Below are 24,234 nucleotides of genomic sequence, written 5' to 3'. Positions count from 1 at the left end.
TCAATGTCTGCCACAGTCCAGCACACATAATAGGATCAACAGAGTGAGGATGCTGCCCCGGGGGCTGGAAGTCTATCAAGTGCAACAGAGGAGACACACAACAGAACCTCAACTCCTAGGATTCTTTACAAGATAAGGCAGGCATTTTGTGCCACCTGGTTGTGTTTCTGCTTGTCTCCTTTCTTGCTGGCTTGAAGGTAGGAGTTGGGAGGTGAAAAGTGGGACTGTTCCTGGCTGTGTAACTCCCATATGTGGTCATATAGGACTCAAATATGCTAGAAAACATGCTAAATACAAAGGAGCTCATTTCCACCCAGTTAGTTTTCTCACCACAGCCACACTGATGGAGCACCATCAACCCCTAGACTCACCTTCTCAATTTTGTCAAGCCATTCTTTGTTGGAAGCGAGTTCTGCCATAAAGGCTTGATGCTTCAACCATTTACTGTGCAGATTTCTGGCTTCATCGTAAGACATGTCCTGGGCTGTAAGCATCTTTTCATTGATCCAGAGAGACAACTAGGAAAGAAAAAAATCTGGTTCAGAGACTGTGATCACAGACATCAGCCTTTTCTCTGCCTGAAAACAGCTGTCACGTTGTCACACGCAGCACCAGGTTTCCATGTCAACAGACAACCAAACGTTCGCTTTACAACTCTGACCCGCCTCAACAGCTACCTCCACTGTATTGGATGCTGTACTTGAGACCTGCTCCAAACTATGCATCTAACATCAAATCCAGAAGTGTAAAAAGCACGTTGAGCCAGCTTGCAAACTGTTTGGCACTCTTAACCAGCTTTCCCTCCAGACACTTGTGTTTAAAATTCTGTGCTAAGCAAGCTAAGTCACAACCTTCTTTCTTTTTCAAATGCCCATGGCTAGCTATACCATGCTAAACAAGATTAACTGTTTCTACTACATTTGGTAATCTTTCTACTCTTTTACTTCTACTATAAAAGAAACCAAAGTGCCTACTCTTCCATCCCTCCCTCTTCTTCGCGGACATTATCTACGGGGATGACAAACAGCATGAGGAACTTGCTTGCTATAGGGGTGAGGCAACCACGATGCCCTCTTAGCTCCCTTCATGTTTCAGTCACCTTCATCTTTTCTTCTACAGCCTCTGTTTGTAGAAGACCAAGAACACTTCACAGGACTGACTAAGATCAAGAACACTTCACAGGACTGGGACCCAGCGTGTTTGCTTGGATCTGAACTCTGGGAAGCCTCTTCACAGATGCTGCCGGCCACTGACAGATTTGAGCCTAGCCCAGGCCACGGACACGTTTTGCTTGTTGGCTCTCATCCCAACTTGCCTGGCTCCTCACTACCTGCCCGCAGTTGGCCACACCAGGGTCCTAATTCCTACCAGGAAGAGAGAGCTTTGGTTTGCCCAGTCGGAAGATACGCAAACGAACGCAGGGTCAGCCTGGAACCAGAAGCCAGTAAGTCTTCAGGGGCAGTGCCCTTCTTCCATGTGACCATAAGAAGCCACTCTTGCACCAGCTGCTGCCATAACAAATCTGCACCCAAACTGTGTCATGGGCCCACCACCAAGGGTTTAGAAATGGTGTATAAACCCCTACACAACCAACCATTCTGAAGCCATTCCCTTGCACTTTGGGCAGCTGCTGGGAGAGGCTTCCCCATAAGAGAGCTCTCATAACACAAAGTCTGTTCTCTGGGAACCACGTCAAAGAGGAGGATGCAGGTCCCGGGAGGACCCCAGCTCTGCTTGTGGCTGAACCCCCAGGCGCCCTCCCCTACCCTTTTCAGGAGACCAACCACCATGTATGGGAGGGAGGGGGGTCAAAAGCAAAAGTAGTGAGATTTTTTATGTCACTCTTTATTAAGGAAAAAACGGCAAGTCCCATAAAGCCCTTGGTAAGCAAGGACCATAGATCTGTTACACACCAACCAAGGCACTGAATTTCCTACTTTAAAAGAATCACCTACTTCCCTTCCAGTTATCTGAGTAGTTAAGGCCTGAAAGGCTAAGGCTATTCAATCTAAGGAGAAAAGACGTTAAGAGGAAAGCAAATGGAAAAACTTTACCCTGTATTCTGCACGTGCACACTAAACATAATAAATGGCAATGATCCAAAGTGCAAAGGACATCCACATATTTGCTCTATTCATAACCACCTACCCAAGACAGATTAAAAGAAAAAGGAGCCACATAAAAATCAGAGGCTTATAAACAAATCTGCTCTTTGCTGAACACATCATCCTACAGATAAAGCAGCATGTGACACAGCACAATGAGACAGAGCTGTGGAACTTGCTAGTTCATCAGACCTCTATCAGCATTCTGGAATCAGACCCATAGTTATTATCCGTGGGCACTGACAAAGGTCATTTAAGAATATGCTCATTCTCTGCAGAATACAACACTGTGCAGATTGGAAAAGGATAGGAACAAATGCTTTGATCACTGGATTAAGCTCAAAGCAAAGCGCTGAACCCGCTATGCCGGTGCCACCGTGTTTAGTTATGCTGCCCTCCAGGGGAGGAAGAAATCAGTTTCAGAAAACAGGAGGTACGGAGACAGGGAATAGAATAGAAAAGCAGGACTTTTTAAATCACTCATTTTTCAGGGTATCATATTAAAATAACAACACAAAAAACATGATGCTCTTTGCATCGCCATCTATAACTGTGATTAGCTGGGCCCTGCTCATCCTCCCTGCACTGCGGCAGTGAATTTCCCCCTCCGGGAAGGTATTCGTGGTGGGTGGCAACAATGGCAGAGCTTACAACCCAGCCTCCTCTAGCCTCCAATCAACCAGGAAGGGGGTGTGGCAAGGGGACCACCTGGATTTCCTAGACCTTGAACAGTACCAACAGCAAGCAGCAGCATTAAATCTGACTTCTGGGTGCTCTGTAAGTATCCACCAACACAGTAAGAAGTAGGTTTTCATATATAGGGCTAGTCCACCCACAGACTCCTTCTCAGAGATTCTGGTTTAAAACGGGCGTATTTTAATGAGGCTAAATAATGGAAAATTAATAAAGAAGAATATTCCTTAATAATAATAGCACCCTTTGCTGGTACTTCTACACCGAGGGTTTTGAAGCCCCCAAACCTGACCTAAATTCCATCACTTTGTAGAAACTACTGGGCTTCCCAGGTGGCTCAGACAGTAAGGAATCTGCATGTAATCCAGGAGACCCGGGTTTGACCCTTGGGTCAGGAAGACCCCTAGAGAAGGGAATGGCTACCTACTTCAGTAGTTTTGCTTGAAGAATTGAACGGACAGAGGAGCTGGGCGGGCTACAGTCCATAGGGTCACAAAGAGTCAGACACGACTGAGTGACTAACACTTTGACACATTTTGACAAACCTGACCTAAATTCAGTCTTTATTTGTAAACTATATTTGCTGAGGCGGTACCCCCAGCAGATCCTATGGTTGTACTAACTTTTAACAAGGTTCAAGGAAAGAAAAAATAGATAAGCCAGGGAGACCTGACACAGCAGTCACAAAGAGACCTGCAAATCATCTCCAGGACAAAGAAGCCCGGCCAAAACCTCTGGGCACTCTTGGAGGGGAAATCACACAGGGCTGAGCGCTCTGGGTGTGCCTATAGGTCACTGGTGTGTGTTAGGGAGTAAATTCCTTGTAACCAAGGACACTCATCTGGAACAAGAATTAACAAAGATCTAAAGATCTACTGAAACTATTTCCTGTGATTCTACTTGGAAGGACTACATCTTATCTACTTACTTTTCCCACATGTTTCTATTTATGAATCCACACGGATGTGAATGGAAAATCAGGGGCTGGAAATTTCAGCTGAGCCTCTCTCAAAGGTTCCTCTGTCCCCTCACTTCCTGCTTATTTCCTGGCATTCTTTTCCCTAAATTCAGTCCAGATTTCACCATGCTCAGGTCAATGGATTTCATCTCAGTAATCTGTTCTTTAAGCAAAGGGATGGGGGTCCCACTGGTTTCCCCAGCAAACCCCCTTCCCATCTGATGTGAGGTTAAAACAAGTCACTGGTGGGGCTTCAAGGGCAACGTTAAGGTACTTCAGGGACTCCCAATCTGGGGAGGGCACAGCCCAGGCTGCAAACGTCTCTTGACAACTTTTCACTCCCTCCAGGGCTGAAGGACCACTTGGTATTCACTGCAGCACATCATGCGACTCTACACAGCTAACCCTGAATCCATTACTCTTCCCTGGGTCTTGTCTGGAGACATGAATGCCTCTTTAAACAAGCATCCTATTCAAATGGGTTATTCATGCTCGGGAGTGACTTAAAGAGGCACTCCTGGCCTCGCCTGTCTGGCTTCAGGCAAACCCCTCCAGTGACCCAGATTCATCAGCATGGCCCTGAACGTCAACAGACCCTAAGCCACACAGTTGAGAGGCTTTGCTTCCTTCGTAAGGTTTAGCTGCTGGAGCACCCATTTTAAGATTCACAGTAAGAGAGCAGTTTAATGGACATGAAGGATTGCTTCTGTCTCTGGCTCTGATTCAACTGTTATGAGAGCCATATTTAACACACAGCTACAAGTCTGCATGCAAAGGATTCGTGAAGTGTCTGGTCATATTCTTAGCATATGACCTTGATCCTCCCCTCTCCATCTCCAGTTCCCCTTCCCCAAGATCCCTACAGCTTCCCTTGGATATTTTTCATCCCACTTCTGCCTCTGATGAGATTTAGTCTAATAAACTAGAGACGACCGAGTCTCACCATGGTTCTCTGGTGGATAGTGAAATACGATGTGCTTGTGATCTCACGCATGTTAAGTCAGCTAGATGCTTCCTTCCAACCAGCTTGCAGAGAGGTTGCGTTTTACTGGCTAACTTTAGTTTTCCCAGTTTGTTTATGCACGTATCAGGGGAGTATGAAATAGTTTAAGAATCATCAGATGAATACCACATGTTAAAACTCAAGAGTTTGAGATCAGGATTACTGCTCTTGGCAGGAGACTGAAGGATGGATATTTCAAGATCTTCAATGAGTAAGAAAACTGTGTGTATTTTTGAAATCCTTCTTCTTACCTCGGTAGCCAACTGCAGTTCCTTTCATTTCTTTCCTTCCCTACTAGTAACTCTGCCTTATTTTAAATAATAGATGCTTGTAGGCTATAGAATATTTGAGAATATCAGTGTCTTTGACCATGGTGATGTTCTACATCTGCACTGTCTATACAATATGGCAGCCATGAATCACAGTTGGCTGCTGAGCACTTAAAGTACAGCCAGCGTGATGGAACAACTACAGTCTTAACTCCATTTAAAATGAGGCCGCCACATGTGGTTATTATCTGCTGTGTTGAACAGCACAGTTCTAGACTGTAATAATCTGTTTACTCTAAGTGGTAGCTTGTAGGCTGGAGAACTGACACTGCCCCACCTGCAAATTATATAAGTGATGTGAATTTCTGGCCTCAGTTCATTTTACAATCCCAAGGGCTCTTCTGCCAAATGCTTGGTGGCTCTTGTTAGAAAAGAGGAAAGGAGGCGTTAAAGGGCGATGTACCTCCTGACAGTCTTGCAGGAATTTCTGAAGATCCCTGTTGTCCTTCAGTCTCATCAGAAGCTCACTGGCTGCCTCGCGATTCTTCCTGTGTCTGTTATAACGATAATAAAAATGATTTTTAAAAAAGGAATTCTTAAAATACAGAATTTACAATTCAGTTTCTTTTCTGGGTTTCTCCACGCGTTGAAAACAATCTGCTGACAGTTCTTGATTATGTCAAGGAGACAAAATAAACAAGGGAGTCAAGCATTCAAATGAGTAAGCCATGGTACAAGAAGCCAGAACACCCGTCCCAGCCACACAGCCAGTCAGGATGCAAGCAACAGAGCTTCGTGAGTCTGGTGCTAGGGAAAGACACCATGGGCAGGCACTCAGCACAACTTTCCATTTTAGAAACTGGGAAAATATAAAATTGATCTTTAGGAAGCTCATACCTGGGTGACAGACCATGTACACGGCTAAGAAAATACAGAAAACCATGTAACTGGCTTCAAAGAACATTTCCTGATGATAAGATTCTCATCATGAGAAAAACTTGTCCCAAACAACAATAAGCCAAGAATGAAAATTTTTAGACCTGTGAGATTGTCTACCTAGTCAATCCCCATCTTTATCAATACATAAGGGTAACCAAGGCTTCCAAAAGTTAAAGCACAAAACCTTAACCAAGAAACTTAGAAGAATTAGAAGGAGCTGCTGAACTTGGTGAAACGACAAGCGACACCAGGCGCTCACTCCACAGCTCGGATGCAGCCACAGGGCTTCTTGGCACACACCATGGAGGTACAGGAAGCCCCCTGCAAGACTTCTTTCCACTCCCAGGGGCTTTTCCACTGGACTGTGAAGAAGAGCCACGTGAATGCTGTGAGTGCCATGGACACTACTGCCTTCATGGGGTTCTATTACCTCGAGAAGAGCCATACTACACTGAGAATCGAGAAGCATCACCATAACACAGCTCCTCACACTCCCAAGGAACCCAAGTGCCAGCTGGCCTAAGTGCAGGGTATGAAGAATGGTGAAAAGTGAAAGTGAAAATCACTCAGTCGTGTCTCTCTTTGTGACCCCATGGACTATAGAGTTCATGGAAATTTCCAGGCCAGAATATTGGAGTGGGCAGCCTTTTCCTTCTCCAGGGGATCTTCCCAACCCAGGGATGAACCCAGGTCTCCCGAAGGGAGAGTGCAAATGGGAAAGTTTGGGTTTTCCTGCCAAGTCCCAAGGCAAGTTCTTGCTGCAGTGTCTGGGCAAGATCTCTTGACCAACCCCAACAACCCCCATGGCCAGGAGGAGGAAGAACATGACCTCTGATTCTCCATGAAGCCAAGAAAGGGCAGCTCAGGGAGCACCTGCTACAGGCCGGCTTTTAAAATTCCTTCCTCAAGTGCAAGAAGACCGTAATGGTGCAGGCGTCACACAGGTTCACGGTAAGCACAGCAGGGGACACTGGCAGCACTGGTGCCGCCATCTGCCTGCGGCCAAGGGAGCCACGCACCGCCCTTCAGGCCCCAGATCACAGGGACGGCCTGAGTGGAAGTAACACTGTCAGGCACCTGCTCAACACATAAGATAACATTTTACTTTTTTGTTTTTAGTTGAAAGAGATTCTGTAGCTTCAGGAAAAGGGGTCTTAATGCGTTTATACCACTTAAGCAAAATGCAACAATAGAAAAGTACTTCTTATATAATGCTAAATTAAAACAAAAAGTTAATGCATAATCAACGATCAAAAAAAAATTCCAAGGCACAGATTAGAAAGCAAAAACCAAAGTGGCATGTGCTAAGGGTGAGATTAAAAGGTAGTAGTTTCCACCCTCTACCCCCACATTTTTAACACTGTGACTTTTATAATAATCATTTTAAAAGGCCTAAATCCCTTTACTTCAGTGCGATCCTTTCTCAAAGATGAAAACTTAAAAAAATTTTTTTTTCAAGATTGTGATTTCGGATTAAAGGAATTAGTCTTCTAAAAACGTGGGTGGGGAAGGAATGTCAAGCAAAGTCCTTCAAGTTCCCAACCCTCAAGTTCCAGTCACTGTTTGTACGGGGGTTTAAGAAAAATAGAGCAAGTTTTCCAGAGGAAGGTAATCTGAGTTGGAGTTAAGTCACAAATGCAAGAGTTCTGCTTTGAGTCAAAGGCCTTGAAGAAAAGATCTCATTTCTTTCCCGAGCATCACACAAAAATGCTGTCATGGCAAGGAGTAATCAGAGACACGGGCGGTTAAAACAGGTCATGCAACCTTGAAGCTCACTGAAGTAACAGCTAAAAATAACCTCAGACACTAAGAAAATTCAACATAGAGAGAAATACCACCAGAAGGAATCTTGACTGTATCTCTTATAAAATAAAGATTCACACATGCCCAACAGATTTCTACCTGGACAATTTTTCTCCACCCTGGTGTTCATGGGAAGTGAAACTCAGGGAGGTCCTTCAAGGTTGGATCATGGATTTAATTAAAGAGAAGGACCTTCCAAAACTTGGCCATAGTTTCTTTTACTCTTTAGAGTGCTGTTTGGGATAAGGTTAAATTTCTTGCTTTCTTTCCATTCCGCACCTCCTAGCCCTATAATGAGACTCAAAAGCTCCTCAACACAAGAGGCAGATACTAGGTTCAACTCTGGTTCTTATGAAAAGTGAAGAACCACAGGTAAATGAGTAAAGCATGCTGGTAATTTTTAAGTTTTGTTCCCATGTGAGATAGGGTCTGGCTTGATGAAACTGGACAGATTTACTTTTCTCCCAGGACTGCACTGTGGCTAGAATTTCCCTCTGAGCCAGGAAGCTCACACGTTCCTACTCCCCTTGAGCAGGCTTGGACTGCAGGCTCCTTCCCACCACGTCAAAGGCACTATAAAGGCCACTCAAACCCTACCCACATCTGATAAGTCAGTGTCTTTGTTCTAGCACTTTTTCATTTCAACAAACTCAGCGGTAATCGATAAGATTTCTGGAATGTAAGTACGTTATAATGATTTTGCATTCTACAAAAATAGCTTCATGGGAGCGTCAGAATGTTTCTGGATGGGGATCAGATCCCGAAGGTTCAGATATTTACTTAGCTCATGCTCCGACAGCACCTGGAACTCAGATTTGTATATTTTTATAACAGACCAGTATCCTCTGGGGTCAAGTTTCAGATTTTGAGGTCTCTGGGGATATTAAAGTGAAACCAGAATTCGGGGAACATATGCTGAGGAAAGTTAGAAAATGTAATCCTTCTGAGGGTAAATCACCAGAAAGCCCCGCCCCCTTCTCTCTCCGTTAAGCTTAAGGACAGCAGAGGATCCTCTTCCCACTGCTTTTAACAACAGAAATCCCCAGGAGGCCTTGGAACCCCAGGCACCCAGGCTCTGAGTCAAGGACAAAAGGAAGCTTAAGCTGCAACAAAGAGCTGCTAAAATGTTCTCTCTTATCCAGGAGTCTCCAGTCTTGACAACATCACCTGCTTCCAACAAGCCCTTGCAGCTGTGGCATGGGGATGGGGTGGGGGGAGATCAACACACTGAGGAAGCGGCCAGGCAGCTGCAGGCCCGCCTAAACACAAGTGTCCCCAGTGGCCCAGCCCATCTTCAGGAAACCAGCTGTGTGCACCTAACGTGGAGGAACGTGGGATATCATGTTTACAAAATAGTGAGATTTAACACCAGGAGAAAATGAAATTCTTTTCTCCTTGTTAAAACTGTCTTACTCAATCCTTGTTTCTCATACTCATTTGAAGGTGGAGAGATTTTTTTTTTGTAGCTGTTTTAAAAGCAACAGATGCAAAATTATAATCTGCCTTATATCCTATTCCCACAGTACCATCCTTAGAGCATATGGTTTAGGATCTGAATCAGTGCACAGGACTGGCTAAAGCCAGGAGCACAATCTTTATGGGTAACGAGTTGGTCCCCTCTCCACTGCAGATCATGGCACGTTTGTGTGGCCCAGGGTCCCAGGACACCCTCTCGGACACGGTAAGTAAGGAACTGTTCCCCACTGGCAGGTCTTCCTCCTCATTGCACTGGAAGGTCAGAGGAGCCTTGAGGAAGAGCTTGTTTCTTGATGACATCATCTCACAATGAGCCTGTAAATCTGGCCCAAACTGGGACTAGAGGAGATCAGCTGTAACAGAAACTGGTGACTGACTCAGACAGGCCATTCCTGGAGAGAGATGGCCAGAACAGGCCAGAACCAGGCCAGGCTGTGTGTCCAAACCAGATCCACTAGACCTCCCGCTTTAGAAATAACCAAGGCAGAGTGAGTGTAGGAGAGAGGGTCTGACACAGAATGTGGCCAGGAAGAAAAATCTCTTGGAACTGAAAATAAAAACAAAACAACAACATCTAATGGTGGAGAGAGCTTGGCTGAAGAGGAAAAGGTCTTTTCTCATAAACAAGATGCCAATACAGCATTATCCTTAGGCCTTCTAGTAAAAGCCTAAATGATGCTCCCTTTTTGGCTCTGCCAGGTACTCAGGACAAGCAAACCTTGCCCCTCTTCCCTACCCTTCCTGAGACCTCAGAGGAGTCTTGCTTGGATGAAGGTGAACGTGGGTTTGGCTGGATGGGGAAGCGTCTGGCTCTCAGGGTCCCACTGGGTGATGTGCTGTGTGTCACCTCTTACAGGGTAGGCTTATACGCCACTGCTACTCAGCACTCCAGCTCTATAAATCTTTGATTAGGGATTAGCTTGGCTTTTCAGGCTTTCTTTTGTAGATTCAGTTTTACTAGAAGCCCATATCCTGCCCACTTTGGAATTTAAACCCACAGCCCCCAAGATGTTGGCCAATGGTACAGATGCTTGAGAGCCCCAGGGTGCAAGACTCCCTTAAGAGCCCCAGGACTCCGCACCTGTCATCGATGGAGTCCACCTTCTCCTGGATGCGATCCGAGTTGATGTTCCCATCGCTCACCAGCCTCCGGCCCGTTTCCACAACCGCGTTGATTTTCTCCTCATTGGCATCCATGGTAGTCATGAAATCCTCTTGTTTTTTAATAGCTGCTTCAGCTCCTTCCAAGGTGGTGGGCATTTCAGTATGGGCCAAAACATACTCCTTAATTAAAAAGGGAAAATCACAGCAGGATGAAAAATCATGAGATACAACTTGCCTTCAGAATATTAAAAAAAACACCAGTCTTCCCCATTTCCTTGCAACACACTTTGCAACAACTGCTTTGTCACACTTAGCTAAAATTATCTATGGAGTCAGATAATACAAAAAGTTGGGAGGTGGGGAAAAATTCCAATGAGATGCCAAAAGTGACTATATTCCCATAAGTGGTTAAATGCTCTCATTTTTCCTCCAAAGCAAGTGAGGGAAGTAAATGAAGGTTTGTGCATCAGCCACAAGGATCCGCTCATGTGCCCATAAGGTGATAGCAACAGACACTTCAAACCTAATCTTTCAAGAGACATTATCAACCCTGCTGCTGGTGACCATCCTTAGCTCTTTCTCTAATTTCTGCATTGTGTCACTTGATCAAGACCCTGACCTTTCTAAGAGCAAGGAAGACAGAACCATTCAGAAAAAAAAAAGTTCCCCCCAAATACTTTTAGATTGGATTAATACATCTCAGAATGTTGCCAATGTAATGAACTATATCACAGTATGATGACATACTATGAGACATTAAGAGGTCCTAGACCGTTATTGTGGTGGAACTGTACTTTGCAAGGCAAGGCAGCCTCCATGGGAATCTTCAGTTCTATACCCTTCATTGTGATGGGCTTCAGTGCCTTAGAAGTCAGGGAAAACAAATGTCTGCCCATTGCTCTTCTAACTTCACACAAGTAGGTGTAAACCAGCAGCCCACAGGCAGCCGAGGCCCAGCCTGATGGGGAGGACGCCAAGCGGTGAGGGACGTTACCTGGTTGTTCAGGAAGGCTTCGGCCTGCTTGGTGTCCCGCAGGAACTGCTGGTGAGCATGGGACTGGGAGAGGAGGCTCTGCCTGTTCTCCCACATCTTGTGGAGCTCGTTCCAGCCTGTGTCCAGGGCCTGCAGCCGCTGCCGCAGGAACATGTACTGGGCGTCTGTCTGGCCCTGGGTAACCATCTCGCCCATGTCCCTCATCTTCTGGTAGTCCTCCTCGTAGTTGTCGATCTCGTTTTTGATGTTCTCGTGCTGTGTGAGGAGCTTCTCGGCCTCGGTCAGGGTGTTAGGCATGTCCTCCGAGGCAATGGCCGTCTGTGTCCTGGAGAGCCAGGACTGGAAGTCGTCCAGGTCCCGCAGGAACTGCTGCAGCTTGCTGGCCTCTCCCAGGGAGGCCTCACGGTTCTTCAGCGTGGTCTTCATCTCCTCCCACACGTCACTGATCTCGGCCAGCCGAGACAGGATAGCCTGGGCCTGGTCGGGGTGCTCGGACTCCAGCTTCTCGGCCTCCTTCTGCAGGTCACTCAGTTTTGCCTCGATGGCCACGAGGTCCCGCTCCATGCCAGTCAGCTTGCGCTGCAGGGCCATGACACCCGCCAGGTCGTTGCCCAGGTCCTGGGTGGATTCGATGACTTTGGTCTTCTCCCGGATCCATGACTTGGTTTCGTTGCACTCAAGGTGGTAGTTCTGGATGCTCAGGGCGGAGAGGAGAGCGTCCTTCTTCCGGTCCACCAGCTCCCTGAACTGGCTCCACCTGTGGGTGCCAGGGTGGCAGAGAAGGCAGTGTGAGAGACAGGACAAAAAGCGGTGGCTAGACAATGAAATTCATAGTGATGGTCAGAGATGCCATTCTCCTGCCACCTCTGCTCTGACTATGTGCTGTTTGGAAAACCACCTCCCTCAGTATGTGGACACCAAGTATCACCATCGCAAAAGCTCAAGGACACACTCTAATCTGTAAGCAGCCTGACAAGGAGAGGGCCTTAAAAAGAGGAAAGGTGAGCAATGACAAGACATCTGTCCCCCAAGGTCACTTAACTCCTGACTGCAATGCACCTCTTACCTCCAAGCTGCACCTACTAAACATGTCCCATACCCCAAGGCTTCAGCTGCCAACCCGACCCACTCAAACATATTATTCAATAGAAAGATAAGACCAGGACAAATCTCAAATGTGCTAAAACCCTGTTCCAGAAATCACTTTAAAAGGGATAGCAGAAATGCCACCTTGATGCCATGACCCACTATACTGGGCATGGGTCTCACGCAGGCTCTCACTTCCCACATGGGGGAGGGATGCCCTGAACCACGTTGCCCCCAGGGACACTTCTCAGAAAACCAGGGTATGTCGAAGGACAAATGCTGATGCCATGACAATGGCGCCACAGTGTCAGTGACCCCATGCAGGCAATTCCTGACCATGAGGCTCAGGGGCCAACCCCGACCCTCCTGGCTGGGCATAGGGAGCCAGCCTGCTGCCACTGGCCTCACGCTCACCTCGTGTTGAGCTTGTCCTGCTGGGCTTTGATCTCCTTCTCACTTGGGTGGCCGCTATGCATCAGCTGCCGAGCAATCTGGTTCACCACTGCCACCCGGGAAGCCTGGTTGTTCATCTCCGGTTCGAGGCTCTCGAATCTGCAAAGGCAATTCGACAGAGTGGTCACCTGCTTGGTCACTGAAGCTGTGCAGAGTGGGAGGGTGGGTGGGCGAACCCACGGCAGCCGCTCACCTGTGCTGGATGACCTCCAGGTCTTCCAGCTTCTCTGGGATCTGCATGTTGTTGAGCCACTGCTCCTTCTCGTCAATCCAGAGCTCACAGGCATCGGCCTCGCTGAACATCTTGTACAGGGCCAGAGTGTCCTGCAGCGCCTGCTTCCGCAGCCGCGTCAGCTCGGCCACCTCCTTGTAGCGCTCCTCAATGCCCGCCAGCCGGCCCTGCACGTCGGGGGACTCGGCGTGCTCCTGGGGCAGGGCGCTGGCTTGCTCGTGCAGCGAGTCGATGGTGGGCCGGTAGTTGGCGATCTCCTCCGCCACGTCCTTGTGCTTCTTGACCAGGGACTGGGTGGAGTACTCGTCGTGGCCCACGTCGTTGCTGGAGACGATCTTGAGGATGTCCAGCATCCAGGCGTCGATGTCGTCGGCATCCGCCTGGAACTGGTGCAGCAGCGAGGCCTCCTCCAGGCGCTTCTTGCGGATGGCCGAGAGCTGCTCCAGGTGGGCCCACTGCTCGCGGATGTAGGCAATCCGCTCCCGGATCTTCTCTGACCCGAAGTGCTCCTCGGCGATCATGTCTTCGCCCTCCTTGATGGCTTGCTCGAAGTGGCCACTGCGGCCGCTCATCTCATCTTCGAATGCCCGGTGCTTGCTGAGCAGGCGCATGACGCTTGTGAGGTCCTTGCCATAGTCATCAGAGGACAGGATCTTCTCCTTCTCCCGGATCCAGCCCTCCTCCTCTGCCATCTCCCAGAAGAACTTCCAGAGGCGACGGGACTCTTCCAGGCGGGCCCGGCGCTCAGCTGCCAGCTGGCAAAGTTCTTGGTAACAGAACTCCATGTGGGCCACTCTGTCTCGGATTACCTGGGGGTCGCAGGGCTTGTAACCTGTGTAACATCAAGGCGGGCACATGGGTGTGACAGTAGTAGCATGGGCTCCCGTGCACAGACAGGCAGTCGGCTACACCCCTGTTCTCGTTCCTAGGTCCCCCATTCATGCAAAGTGCAGGGCCACCTTCTAGAATCTTGATTGGTAGAGGAGAGAGGAGTAATGTTATTTTTTTCCCCCCAAGTATTATTTTCTTTTGGGTCACTTAGGAACCAAAAAATGAGGCAAACTATAAGCAAGAAGGCAGCTGCATTTAAATGTTTCTGAACGTGCACAAAACCAATCCTTTCCAAACAAACTTAGAACAAATATCTGCATGGCCAGGTGTGAAAGCCAAGAGAGCCATGCCAGGCAGTGGGTGTGCAGAGTGTGGTCTGGCAAAGTTCGCTGCCCAACGTAAGCAAGTAGCACTTGGGTACTGAAGGGAAAGATAGGTCCATTTCAGACAAGAAAGAAGGAGTTATAAGTGTTCAGAAGGCCACCCTACAGCATCATGTTATATCCCCAACACGGCCCACTGGGAACCCACAAATGGCTGGTACCTTTCAAGGCTGCACTACCACACATAGCTCATCCAAGTCTCTAGAGACGGGCCTCTGGTGATGAGGAGGTACCGTTGGGGTTGGTCCATCCTTACCTTCCCCGTCGGTTGCGAACTTCTGGGCAGAAGCGTTGACACCTCTCACCCGCTCTGCCTGGATGCCAATGTCTGCTTCAACCAGGGCATGCTTCTGTAACAGGTCTTCCACGCCGAGCAAGTGTTTGCCATAGTCTTGAGACAATAACAGCACCTGTACACAAGAGGCACAGAGAAGACAACCGTGAGCACAGCCTGGATTTCAGTGTCTCATAATCTGTGGACAGGATGTGAGCCAGCAGCCAAGCTGTACCGTCCCTCCAGCCACCCTCCCCGTATCTTTAAAGGAAGATGATGGCAAGAAAATCAGAGCAAAACAAATCCAAGAGCAGCAGGAGAGACGTAACAAACTAATGATCATTTATGTTGAATAAGAAGTCAAACCTACACTAAAAAGTATAGAATAGGGGAAAAAAAAAATGGAAGGGAGGGGGCATCAGTATGAAATAAACTGGGCCTTCAAGAAGAAACTGGTATAGTAACAACTATTCAAGAAAAGACAATAAAGGTGACAGCTGCTTCATATCACAGTTTAAAGACATCTCCTCGAAGCTGCTGACCCCTTAACTGGATGCTCTCCTTGTCTGGTATACCTCTGTACTTACACAGCCAATGGGAAAAGGCATGAGGTGGAAAAGCTTACAGACCCCATGGACTGTAGCCTACCAGGCTCCTCCATCCATGGAATTTTCCAGGCAAGAGTACTGGAGTGGGTTGCCATTTCCTTCTCCAGGGGATCTTCCTGACCCAGGAATCAAACCCGGGTTTCCCACATTGCAGCCAGACGCTTTACCATCTGAGCCACCAGGGAAGCTCCTTACAGACCACATCTTTAATCAAGTAAGGAGAACAGGGTCAGCTCAGGTGACTATCATCCTTAGGACAATGCCCTAAGCAATGTCTCAGGTTTAAGTTTGAACAGGCTAACATTTTCTTTCATTTCTTCCATCACCCCAATTTGGGGAGAAGGGTGGTCTCATCAGACATCCTCTCCAGATGGAATTTCTACTTCACTCTTACTTATGAGATCATCTCTGGCCCAATCTGAGTTACAAAGTGGAGGATGAATTCTAAAGTGCAAAGCACCTCTCTGCTAGATTTTATGAACATTTCTATTTTAGGTGGTTAAGATTAATGAGAACATATATGAGAACATCACAAATCTGGGACCATAAAAGGGAAAAACTATTGGTATAAAGTGACCTTGCTCCCCCTGCCAGGAACAGTTCAAGAGGTAAGCACAAGACAAGGGCTTACATCCCAGGAAGGAAATCTCACAGGAGGTCAAGCTTGGAAACGAACACAGTGTGCGAGATAAAGGAGGCTTCATGGTCCTGCCTGAAAACTGCCCTACTCTGCCCTGGCTACAGGGCTGAACGCTGGAGGAGAATGGCTGGGCATGAGTGAGCTCTCATCAGGGGCGTGCATCAGAGGACAGGACAGGCAGGGCTCCTCCTGGGTCAGGGGGGAGCTGGGAACTCCATACTCAGAGCTGTCAGTAACGGAAGGGGAGCACTGGCAGACCCTCCAACCCCCGTCCTATGATACCTACACGTGTCCTACACTTAATTCTCTCTGTAACCGCAAGAGGGAGATAGTAAGCACATCCTCCACTTGCAGAGGAAGGCAGGAAAGCTGTGGCACTCACGATCTGGACTCTGGCTGCCTGGTGGCAGGGCTGCACTCTGTCCACGCTGCCTCCTGCTCTTCTATACCACCTGCCTGGGCCCTTCCCCAAAGCAGAGCCACTCATACATAGACCAATGAGACAGAGATCTGGCTCAATGCTAAAGAATTAAAACCACAGAAAATCACAATTACTGATCACCTACTATGGAATCTATCTAAATTAGATCTGAGTCACAGCAGCAGACCTTCAGCTATGGAACTGGTCCTGTTACAACTTCTCACTTCACAGCTCATTTAACAAACAAGCCTTCCCATGAGTGACATGGCCCTTTGCTGGCTGTATGTGGGCGACTAGACCAGGGGCATTACTGTGTGTTGGGGGTTAGTAGGCGGGGCCCAGAAGAGAGAGAGGCCTGACTAATGAGCTCCAGCCTGTAGGCAGGCATATCTTTTACCTTCATTTCATCCATCCAGTCCATGATGTACAGCATTTCCTGGAATATCTTCTGCAGCCCCAGGTTCATCTCGAGGCGTTGTCTCCGGGCCCTGAGCAGTTCCAGCAGGTACTCCCAGAGCCGGATGACATTGTCCTTCCGTGCTGTGATGCGCTTGATGTCATGGTAGTTCTCTGCCTCCAGTTCCCTGGCCACAGCCACCACAGCCTGCACGCGCTCCTCGTACGCAGCGATGTCAGTCTCAATGGCCTCATGCTTTTTCGTGGCGGCCTCAACAGCAGGAAGGTCAAATCCAAAGTTGTCCTAAGAGATAAGGGAACAGAAAGAACAAACACAAAATTCAAAAGCCATCAGTGGGCAACCAAGAAACAGAAAATGGAAGTGGAGTCCTGAGCACACCTGTTAATTTTGGGGGATGGGGGATCTCCAAAGTCAAACACTGACTCCAGAGTCCTGACCCCACTGGCCTCTGCCTTCCCCGAGGCCCGCAGAACTGCTCATGGGCCCAGAGCAAACCAGTGACACCTCACTTTACAGAGGTGAGAGGCATGTATGCAGCACCTGACCTACGAGACTGGAGCAGGTGATGGCTTATGCTGAGCCAAGAAGAAAAGGAGCCACTGATTTATTTCAAGGCCAGTCTAGCTGCCTTGAAGGCCAAAGGCTGGAAGAAAGGGAAAATTTTAAAAACTATACAAATATGAATGGTCACACACACCCACTAGCTCTCAACAAACTTTGTTTGAGTTATTTCCAGATCTATGAAAAGTTAGATAAATAGTAGAAGAGAAACTGTATTGGAAATCATAAACATCCTCTCCATGGGAAGTGGATGAGATGGGATGCTGGATGTGGACAACAGCTGTCCGAAGGCCCCTGGGCATGGCCTAGGTTCTGAGGGACGCAGTTCTGGAGCAGACCTGGGACACCAGACGCTGGTTCTCGCTCAGCCAGGTCTCTCTCATAGCTGCCTTGCGGTCGAATCTGCGGGCGAGCTGTTCCAGTTTCTCCTGTCTTATGAGCTCGTTTCGCAGGGCCAGTTCTCGCTCATGTTCCGCTTTTTCCAGTCTTTCCCAGGCCTATGGAAATGAAAGAGAATGGTTTCTGGCTACGTTCAAGGAACCACTCCTAGGCTGCAGTTAACAGCCAGTGCTTCTCAAAAAGACCTAAGAACTTAAAAGGGGAATCCCATTCCCACCCTCAGTGACTCTTAGCCTTGAGGAAAAAAAACCATTGTCGCTCAGTTGAGCCCCATGGGAATACTCTCCCCTATCTAAATTTAAAGATCCTGTGTTACATCTGGAAAACAAAACAGTGAAGATACGGAACAACGTAACTTAAGTTACAAATCTCTTAACTTTCATTGAGAGGAAGCAAAGTATCTTCAACAGCTCTCAGCATATAAAAAAGACAAACGACTTCTTCTAAGAAATCATATTATCAATCTTTCATTCACTGTGCTCTGAGCCACTTATTTTTAATTCATAGATCTGAGTGTTTTTTTCTAAATCCTCACCAATTAAATTCATTCCTGTGAAATATCTTATTTCACATTATTTAACAAAGTCCTCTTAAAAGATATCTAAATGTGTACAACTGATCATGGTTCTAGATTTTTTTCAAGTTTCTGCTTAAAAATAATGAAATGAAATACTTGCAGACATAACAGGTATAGAAACAATTTTTTTGACAGCTTCCCTGACAGAAGGAGTCAAAATCCTAAGCCCTAAGCTCTAGGGATTCCAGATACATAAGGTTTTGAATTCTCTCTGCAACTGAAAGATGGCTGAGCCAGCAGCCTGGGACAGATGAGAGGTAAACTGACTGTGGATCTGAGTAGCAAGGTAAACAGGCTAAACCTGGTTTGATAAAATCTAACATCCCCCCAAACCTCCAGTAAAGTCCCCCAAATCACCACAAGCACTCCACTGATCCTGAGCACTATCTGAGCAACGACTGTCACTCAGTAACTCGACAGGCCAGGAAGGGGTCTTCCAAGATCTCTCAGCAATCAAGACCCACTGAGAGCACCAGAAAACCTACAGGAGGCTGGGGCCCACAGAGCTGGCGGGATGGATGGGTCTTGTACCTTGTTAATGTCAGAGATGAGCTTCCCCTCCCGGGGCATGTAGACCTTCTGGTTATTGGCCCTCATCTTGCTCTGAATGGTGAAAAGCAGGACTTCCAAGTTGCCCTTCTCAGTAAATCTAGGCAGAGAAAACCAGCCACAAACATTATCTACTATATTTTGTTTCTTCAAAGGGGAAAACTCATCTGCTTCTGGAGAAAAAGACACTTCATGCAGCCTCGCAATTTTAAAAGCCATTTCTCGCCATCCTGATTTATGCGAAACACATGTGTGTTACAGAAACCACAGTTTTTGGGTACTGCAGACCTCAATATGTGCCCAACTGTGGGGTTTTTCTTGCGGTTGGTTACTGTTCCTGACATTTACATTTGGGGGCACAGAGTGCTACTCTTTTGTTAATCAACTCCATCAAGATTTAGACATCAAACCCTGGACGATGAACTTGCTTCACAGCTGAATGCATCCAACAGGGATCATTTCAAACAACCACCTAGTGTCACTGTCAACAGGCTGCAGGGACTTCAGCCAGGAATTCACTACTGAGTGGAGTTTTCAGGAAAAAGGAGGAATGACTCTAGTCATAATAAGCAAGAGATAAGATCCACAATGCTTATTAGGCAATTATGAATTTTTAAAATATGTGAACAATCAAACTCGGGGGGGGGGGGGGGGCAACAAAACCTGATTTGAACTGATATGAAACTATCTTTTCTTCATTCACACTTTGTGAATATTTACATGTTTTGCTACTGATACGTTAGTGGGCTTGATTATGAGTACCAGCCTCAGACTACCTGGAGGTTTATAACACACAACATATCTGCTATTTCTCTAAAATCCAGAAACGATGGAATTCTGAAAGACAGTAGGCACAAGCGCTCAGGAGAAGGAACTGGGGACCTGCACCATTTCTTAGGATCCTCATGTATCACATGTCCCAGTGGCACATTTCTACTGGAAAGGGCTCACAGTGGGTACAATTTGTAATAAATCTCAGCAACACAGACTCAGATGAAAAGAAATAGGACAGGCCACTGGGGAAAGGCATTCACTTTGAGATGAGACCATGTGAGTCAGAAAAGAGGGGTCTGTGGTTGTAGGAAGGGTAATGCATTCCAATCTGCATCTTACTTGGGGGGCTTCTCCACGGTGCGGTAAGTGTTGAACGCCTGAAGCTGCTGCTGGACCCCAACGAGTGAGTTGGCAAATTTGCGATTGTTCAAAATAATGATGGTTTGTTCAATCCACTCCAGAAGGTCAGAGGCAAGGGACTCATACTTTTCGATCATTTTTTCTGTTTCAATAGCGTTGTCAAGCACCTGTAAACAAGGGTTAGAAAAATGGAAAAGCAAGATAGTATCACTACGTAAGGGGAACCTGACTGCAGCCCTCCAAGAGCCGGCACATGCTTAATGATTGGCTTTGAAATGGTTCTCCAAGACTTTCGCACTAAACTCCAAGAACCATTTGCTAATAGGCGCTCAGACTGTGGCTATTATTTGTGAGCAATGACAGCTTAACTCAACTGTAATTGGTTCTGTAACCTCCCAACCCCCAGGCAAAGGTTTTAAGATCCTGAATGATTCCTGATGCCTGGGCTCCAAAATTCCTAGAGAAACAAAAAGGGCTCTATTTGGTTTGGTCATATTCCATGAAGGCCCGTGGATTTTCCATTCAATTGCACTGGGAAGACAAGGTCCTCTGGTTTGAGGTGTTTTGAAATATATGGCACGGGAGCATCAGCCAAACAAAAAAATTTTAAAAGCCTTATTCTAAGGCCTTTCCAAGCATGTTAAGTAGGATTTTCACATCTATAACATCAGGCAACTCAATCAGATTTTTAATATCCAATTTTCTGGCAAGGCTGTAGGGGAGGGGTGTTTCGGGTCTGTGTGCCTGTGTGCAGCATTGCTTAGTCATGTCCAATTCTTTGCAACCCCATGGGCTACAGCCGCTGCCAGGTTCCTATGTCCATGGGGCAGAATTCTTCAGGCAAGAATTCTGGAGTGGGCTGCCAAGCCCGCCTCCAGGGGATCTTTCCAACCCAGGGATCGAACTCAGATCTCCAGCATTGCAAGAGGATTCTTCACCATCTGAGCCATCAGGGAAGCCCAAGAATATTGGAGTGGGTAGCCTATCCTTCTCCAGGGGATCTTCCCAACCCAGGAATGGAACCAGGGTCTCCCGCACTGCAGGCGGATCCTTTGCCAGCTGAGCCAGCAGGGAAGCCCTGGGTGTGAGACCCCCTGCACTTTCTTCCTCAGTGTTTCAGCCACAACCCCCACCTCCTGCTCCTCTTTGGGATGGCAGGATTCTGCCCACTTCCCTGCCATTGGCGAACTTCATCAAGAACTCCCAGCACCTCAGTGTCTGAGGCATGGTGGCGACACATTTAGACACAAACCTTCATTACGTCTCACAACTTACAAGACTGGTGTGAGCTCACCTTTCCAATTCGTTTTCCTTCAACAGCCAAGGCCTTCATCTTTGAGAAGTAGTGGTAGTAAGTCACCACGTAAGTGATAATAGACTTCTCATCGGGATGGTCCACACTGATATCTGTAACCCAGAGAAGATTCTGTTTGGTGCTCTGCTCACTGCATTGCCACCCAGGCAACAGGAACAACCCAGAAGAGCTGCTCAACACAAAACAGGCCCGTGCCTTCATTTTTGGGGGGCTTGAAAGTTCTGCCATCAGAGTGCTGATTGTAAGGCTAACTAACGAAGATGAAACCACCTCACCGCCTCTTTTATTATATGAACATTCAAAACTGCCTCCTATTGCCAATAAAACATAAAAATCTTTTTTTTTGTTCTGTTTTTTTTTTCTTTTCTTTTTTTTTTTTCCTTTTAAACAAAAGTCTTAAAAGACCTGATCCTTTCTCTTAAGAATCCTAGGCCACTGAGATGATGAAATACACACAAACTACTACATGGAAATGAATAACATAGTTAGAATTGAGTCAGATAACTCAGCAATGTGGGTATTACCCAGACACACCATGTTCACCTCCCCCACCCCCAGGTTGCTCTGTGCTTCTTATTTTGGCCAATGGTACCAGAGTTTTTCCCAGTCACTAAGCCTATGGACATCTTTATCTCCATGTTACTCACATCCAGTCAGTCACCAGGGCTGAGACCAGAGGATTCTATTCACAGAATCTACTGTCACTCTCAGGTCAGACTCTCACGGTCACATAGCCCGATCTGAAGCAATGGCTTCCTCACTGCGTCTCCCTGCTACTCAATTCCCTTTACACACTGCACCCAGCTGATGTTCCAGACGCAGAGCTGTGAGCATACTTCCTCTAAGCCCCAAACTACTCAAAAAGTGCCCTGCAGTCTGAAAAATAAGTCCCAAAGTTCTCTACAACTTCCTGTAACTTTCCTTCCCTCCCTCCTTCCTTTCATCCATCCATCGAATATTTATCAAGCTTCCTCTAAGTGGCAAGCACCATTCTAGACATTTCTCATTCTATAGCCTACTAGTTCTTCTAAGGCACCATAGATCTGAACCAAATTGAACTATTCACCATCAACCACCCCCAGCAATTTCCAATATTCCTTCCACTTTCAACTTCCCTTTGCCTGAAAGAGCCTTCCCTACTCCCATCACATTCTTCCTATCCTCTAGGTCCAGTTTAGAAACTAACACTCCCTCACAGTCATTTCTGATCCCTGTAGCTGGAATGACTGTCTCCTCTGTCCTCTAAAGCACTTTGTTTATACTCTGCTTTCTGTCAGGCTCTATGATTACTTATGCACATTTCATTAGTCTTGTAAGACTGAGTGCCACTCTGCCCGTCCCCTCCTAACGTGTTGTATATATAGAGAGTGAGTGGTCAATAAGTATTTATTGAGGGAGGGAGCAAATGAATGAAGGTGGCCAGTCTTTGGGGTACGGCAATGATGTAGGTATGCACTTCAGGATACACCGAGGAGAGAACACAGAGAACGCTCTTTGCTGACACAGTGGGCTCTTTTTTCAATGTGCATTCACTTGTGCACCTCCACTCCACTGTGCACCTCCAGGAGGACAGAAGTGGATAGGGTTGTTTCTCTTAAAGACAAGACCACCGGGCCCCGGGTGGGAAAGCTCCCTGCCCAGGGTCACTGAGGCAGAGGAAGAGGGGGCCACAGCTACTCTTCCCACTCTAGGGCCCCCGTGACCAACTCCTGTGTCTGGCTCTGTCAATGTGGGCCCCACGGAGTCAGAACTGGAGGAAGGTCAGGGAAAAAGTGCCGGCCCTGGCCCTGTGTATAATTTAATAAACACAAAATGGGAAATGACTGGGAAGGAGTGAGCAGGCAAGACCTTTTTAAACTTGTTTACAATTGTATTTAAACGGATGCTCTCTGGGACACTGGGCAACTAACAATAGCTAAGGACAACTAATAATCAAGATCAAAACCACAGGATGAATGACAGCAACTGCTTTTTTTAGCTCCTTGTCTTCAAATGACCTGGGGAACATCAATCCCCTTTTCATAGTGGGTGGTGATTAGAAAGATCAACTAATGAGCAAGTTATTAATTTTTTATCACAGTGATTTCAAAAAAGATTGTTTATCTCAGCACAAAGATCTATGGCTCACGGAGGATGTCTTTCCACAGTAAGGCAGGGGTTAAGTACGAAGATTTATCACAGCCAAAGGAATTTTAGTTTTGTGTTTATATTGAGAAATCACTTAACGGGCTGGCACAAAGATAATTTTATCTCAGCTTCCTGCAGTAAACCTATCAGTGAATCTGATGCACTGGAAAACAGCAAGAAGCCTGCCTGGCAGCCTCATGACCTCGATCTGCCCTTGGGGAGTTTAACTTCCTGTTCTATATTTGTAAGAACTTTAAACTTTCACTCACAAACAGCTTTTTCTCAGTATCTGCTCACAGCTGAGATCATCTAAAAAGCTCCATCCCTACAAACAAATCCTTTCGCAGTTTGAATACTTCTCCAAATGAGAAAACATTATGATAGCTCATGTTAAGATGAAGCCTACAATTAGGATTTTGTTAATAAAGGAGTTACAGCCCATTGGATTGCCCCACACAGGTCTGCTCTGTGTCGTCCACAGTCAATCTCTGAGGTTCTGCTGCAGGGATCTGTGGGGCAGAGAGAGGCTGGTTCTGTGCAGAGAAAGGTGCTGTGCCGCCAAGCAGCGGGCCACAAGGAGGGACTGCGTGTTACTCTTTCTGCCACCCACAGGCTCCTGGTGCACTGTCCTCATTTAAGTTCTTCTTACCTGGAAGCAAATACTGCACAGTCTGCTAAGGAGGCGCCTAAACCTTCCTGCCCTCAGGCCAAACCACGCTCTTGCCCCGGTGGGCCGACTATCAGTCAGCCAGCAAGTACGGAGAGCCTGCTCACGCCCTCTTCCTTAAGCACAGAGGCTAAGCACCTATGGTGACTCCCCAGTGCCTGCTGAATAACCTCGAAAAACTGTTACCTGTTGGGCCCCCACTCATCTTTCTGGTT

General features: G+C 47.1%; 1 protein-coding gene across 4 annotated transcripts in view; it reads right to left on the bottom strand.

Moving 5' to 3' along the window:
- SPTBN1 (spectrin beta, non-erythrocytic 1) overlaps window positions 1-24,234 on the bottom strand; it is a 211,946-nt gene that overhangs the window by 26,924 nt on the left and 160,788 nt on the right. For all 4 annotated transcript variants that reach the window (XM_025261025.3, XM_045162237.1, XM_045162238.1 and 1 more), the window contains 12 exons: window positions 21,205-21,317; window positions 19,890-20,077; window positions 18,759-18,876; window positions 17,590-17,748; window positions 16,670-16,972; window positions 14,586-14,739; window positions 13,077-13,947; window positions 12,845-12,982; window positions 11,345-12,101; window positions 10,328-10,530; window positions 5,492-5,582; window positions 372-518 (listed from right to left, as the gene is read on the bottom strand). In XM_025261025.3, the coding sequence (XP_025116810.2) occupies window positions 372-518; window positions 5,492-5,582; window positions 10,328-10,530; window positions 11,345-12,101; window positions 12,845-12,982; window positions 13,077-13,947; window positions 14,586-14,739; window positions 16,670-16,972; window positions 17,590-17,748; window positions 18,759-18,876; window positions 19,890-20,077; window positions 21,205-21,317 (3,242 nt within the window). The remainder of the gene's footprint in view (window positions 1-371; window positions 519-5,491; window positions 5,583-10,327; window positions 10,531-11,344; window positions 12,102-12,844; window positions 12,983-13,076; window positions 13,948-14,585; window positions 14,740-16,669; window positions 16,973-17,589; window positions 17,749-18,758; window positions 18,877-19,889; window positions 20,078-21,204; window positions 21,318-24,234) is intronic.

The sequence above is a fragment of the Bubalus bubalis genome, chromosome 12, assembly GCF_019923935.1.
Source record: "Bubalus bubalis isolate 160015118507 breed Murrah chromosome 12, NDDB_SH_1, whole genome shotgun sequence".
Classification (NCBI taxonomy): Eukaryota; Metazoa; Chordata; class Mammalia; order Artiodactyla; family Bovidae; genus Bubalus; species Bubalus bubalis.
This window is presented reverse-complemented; position numbering and strand designations above follow the sequence as displayed.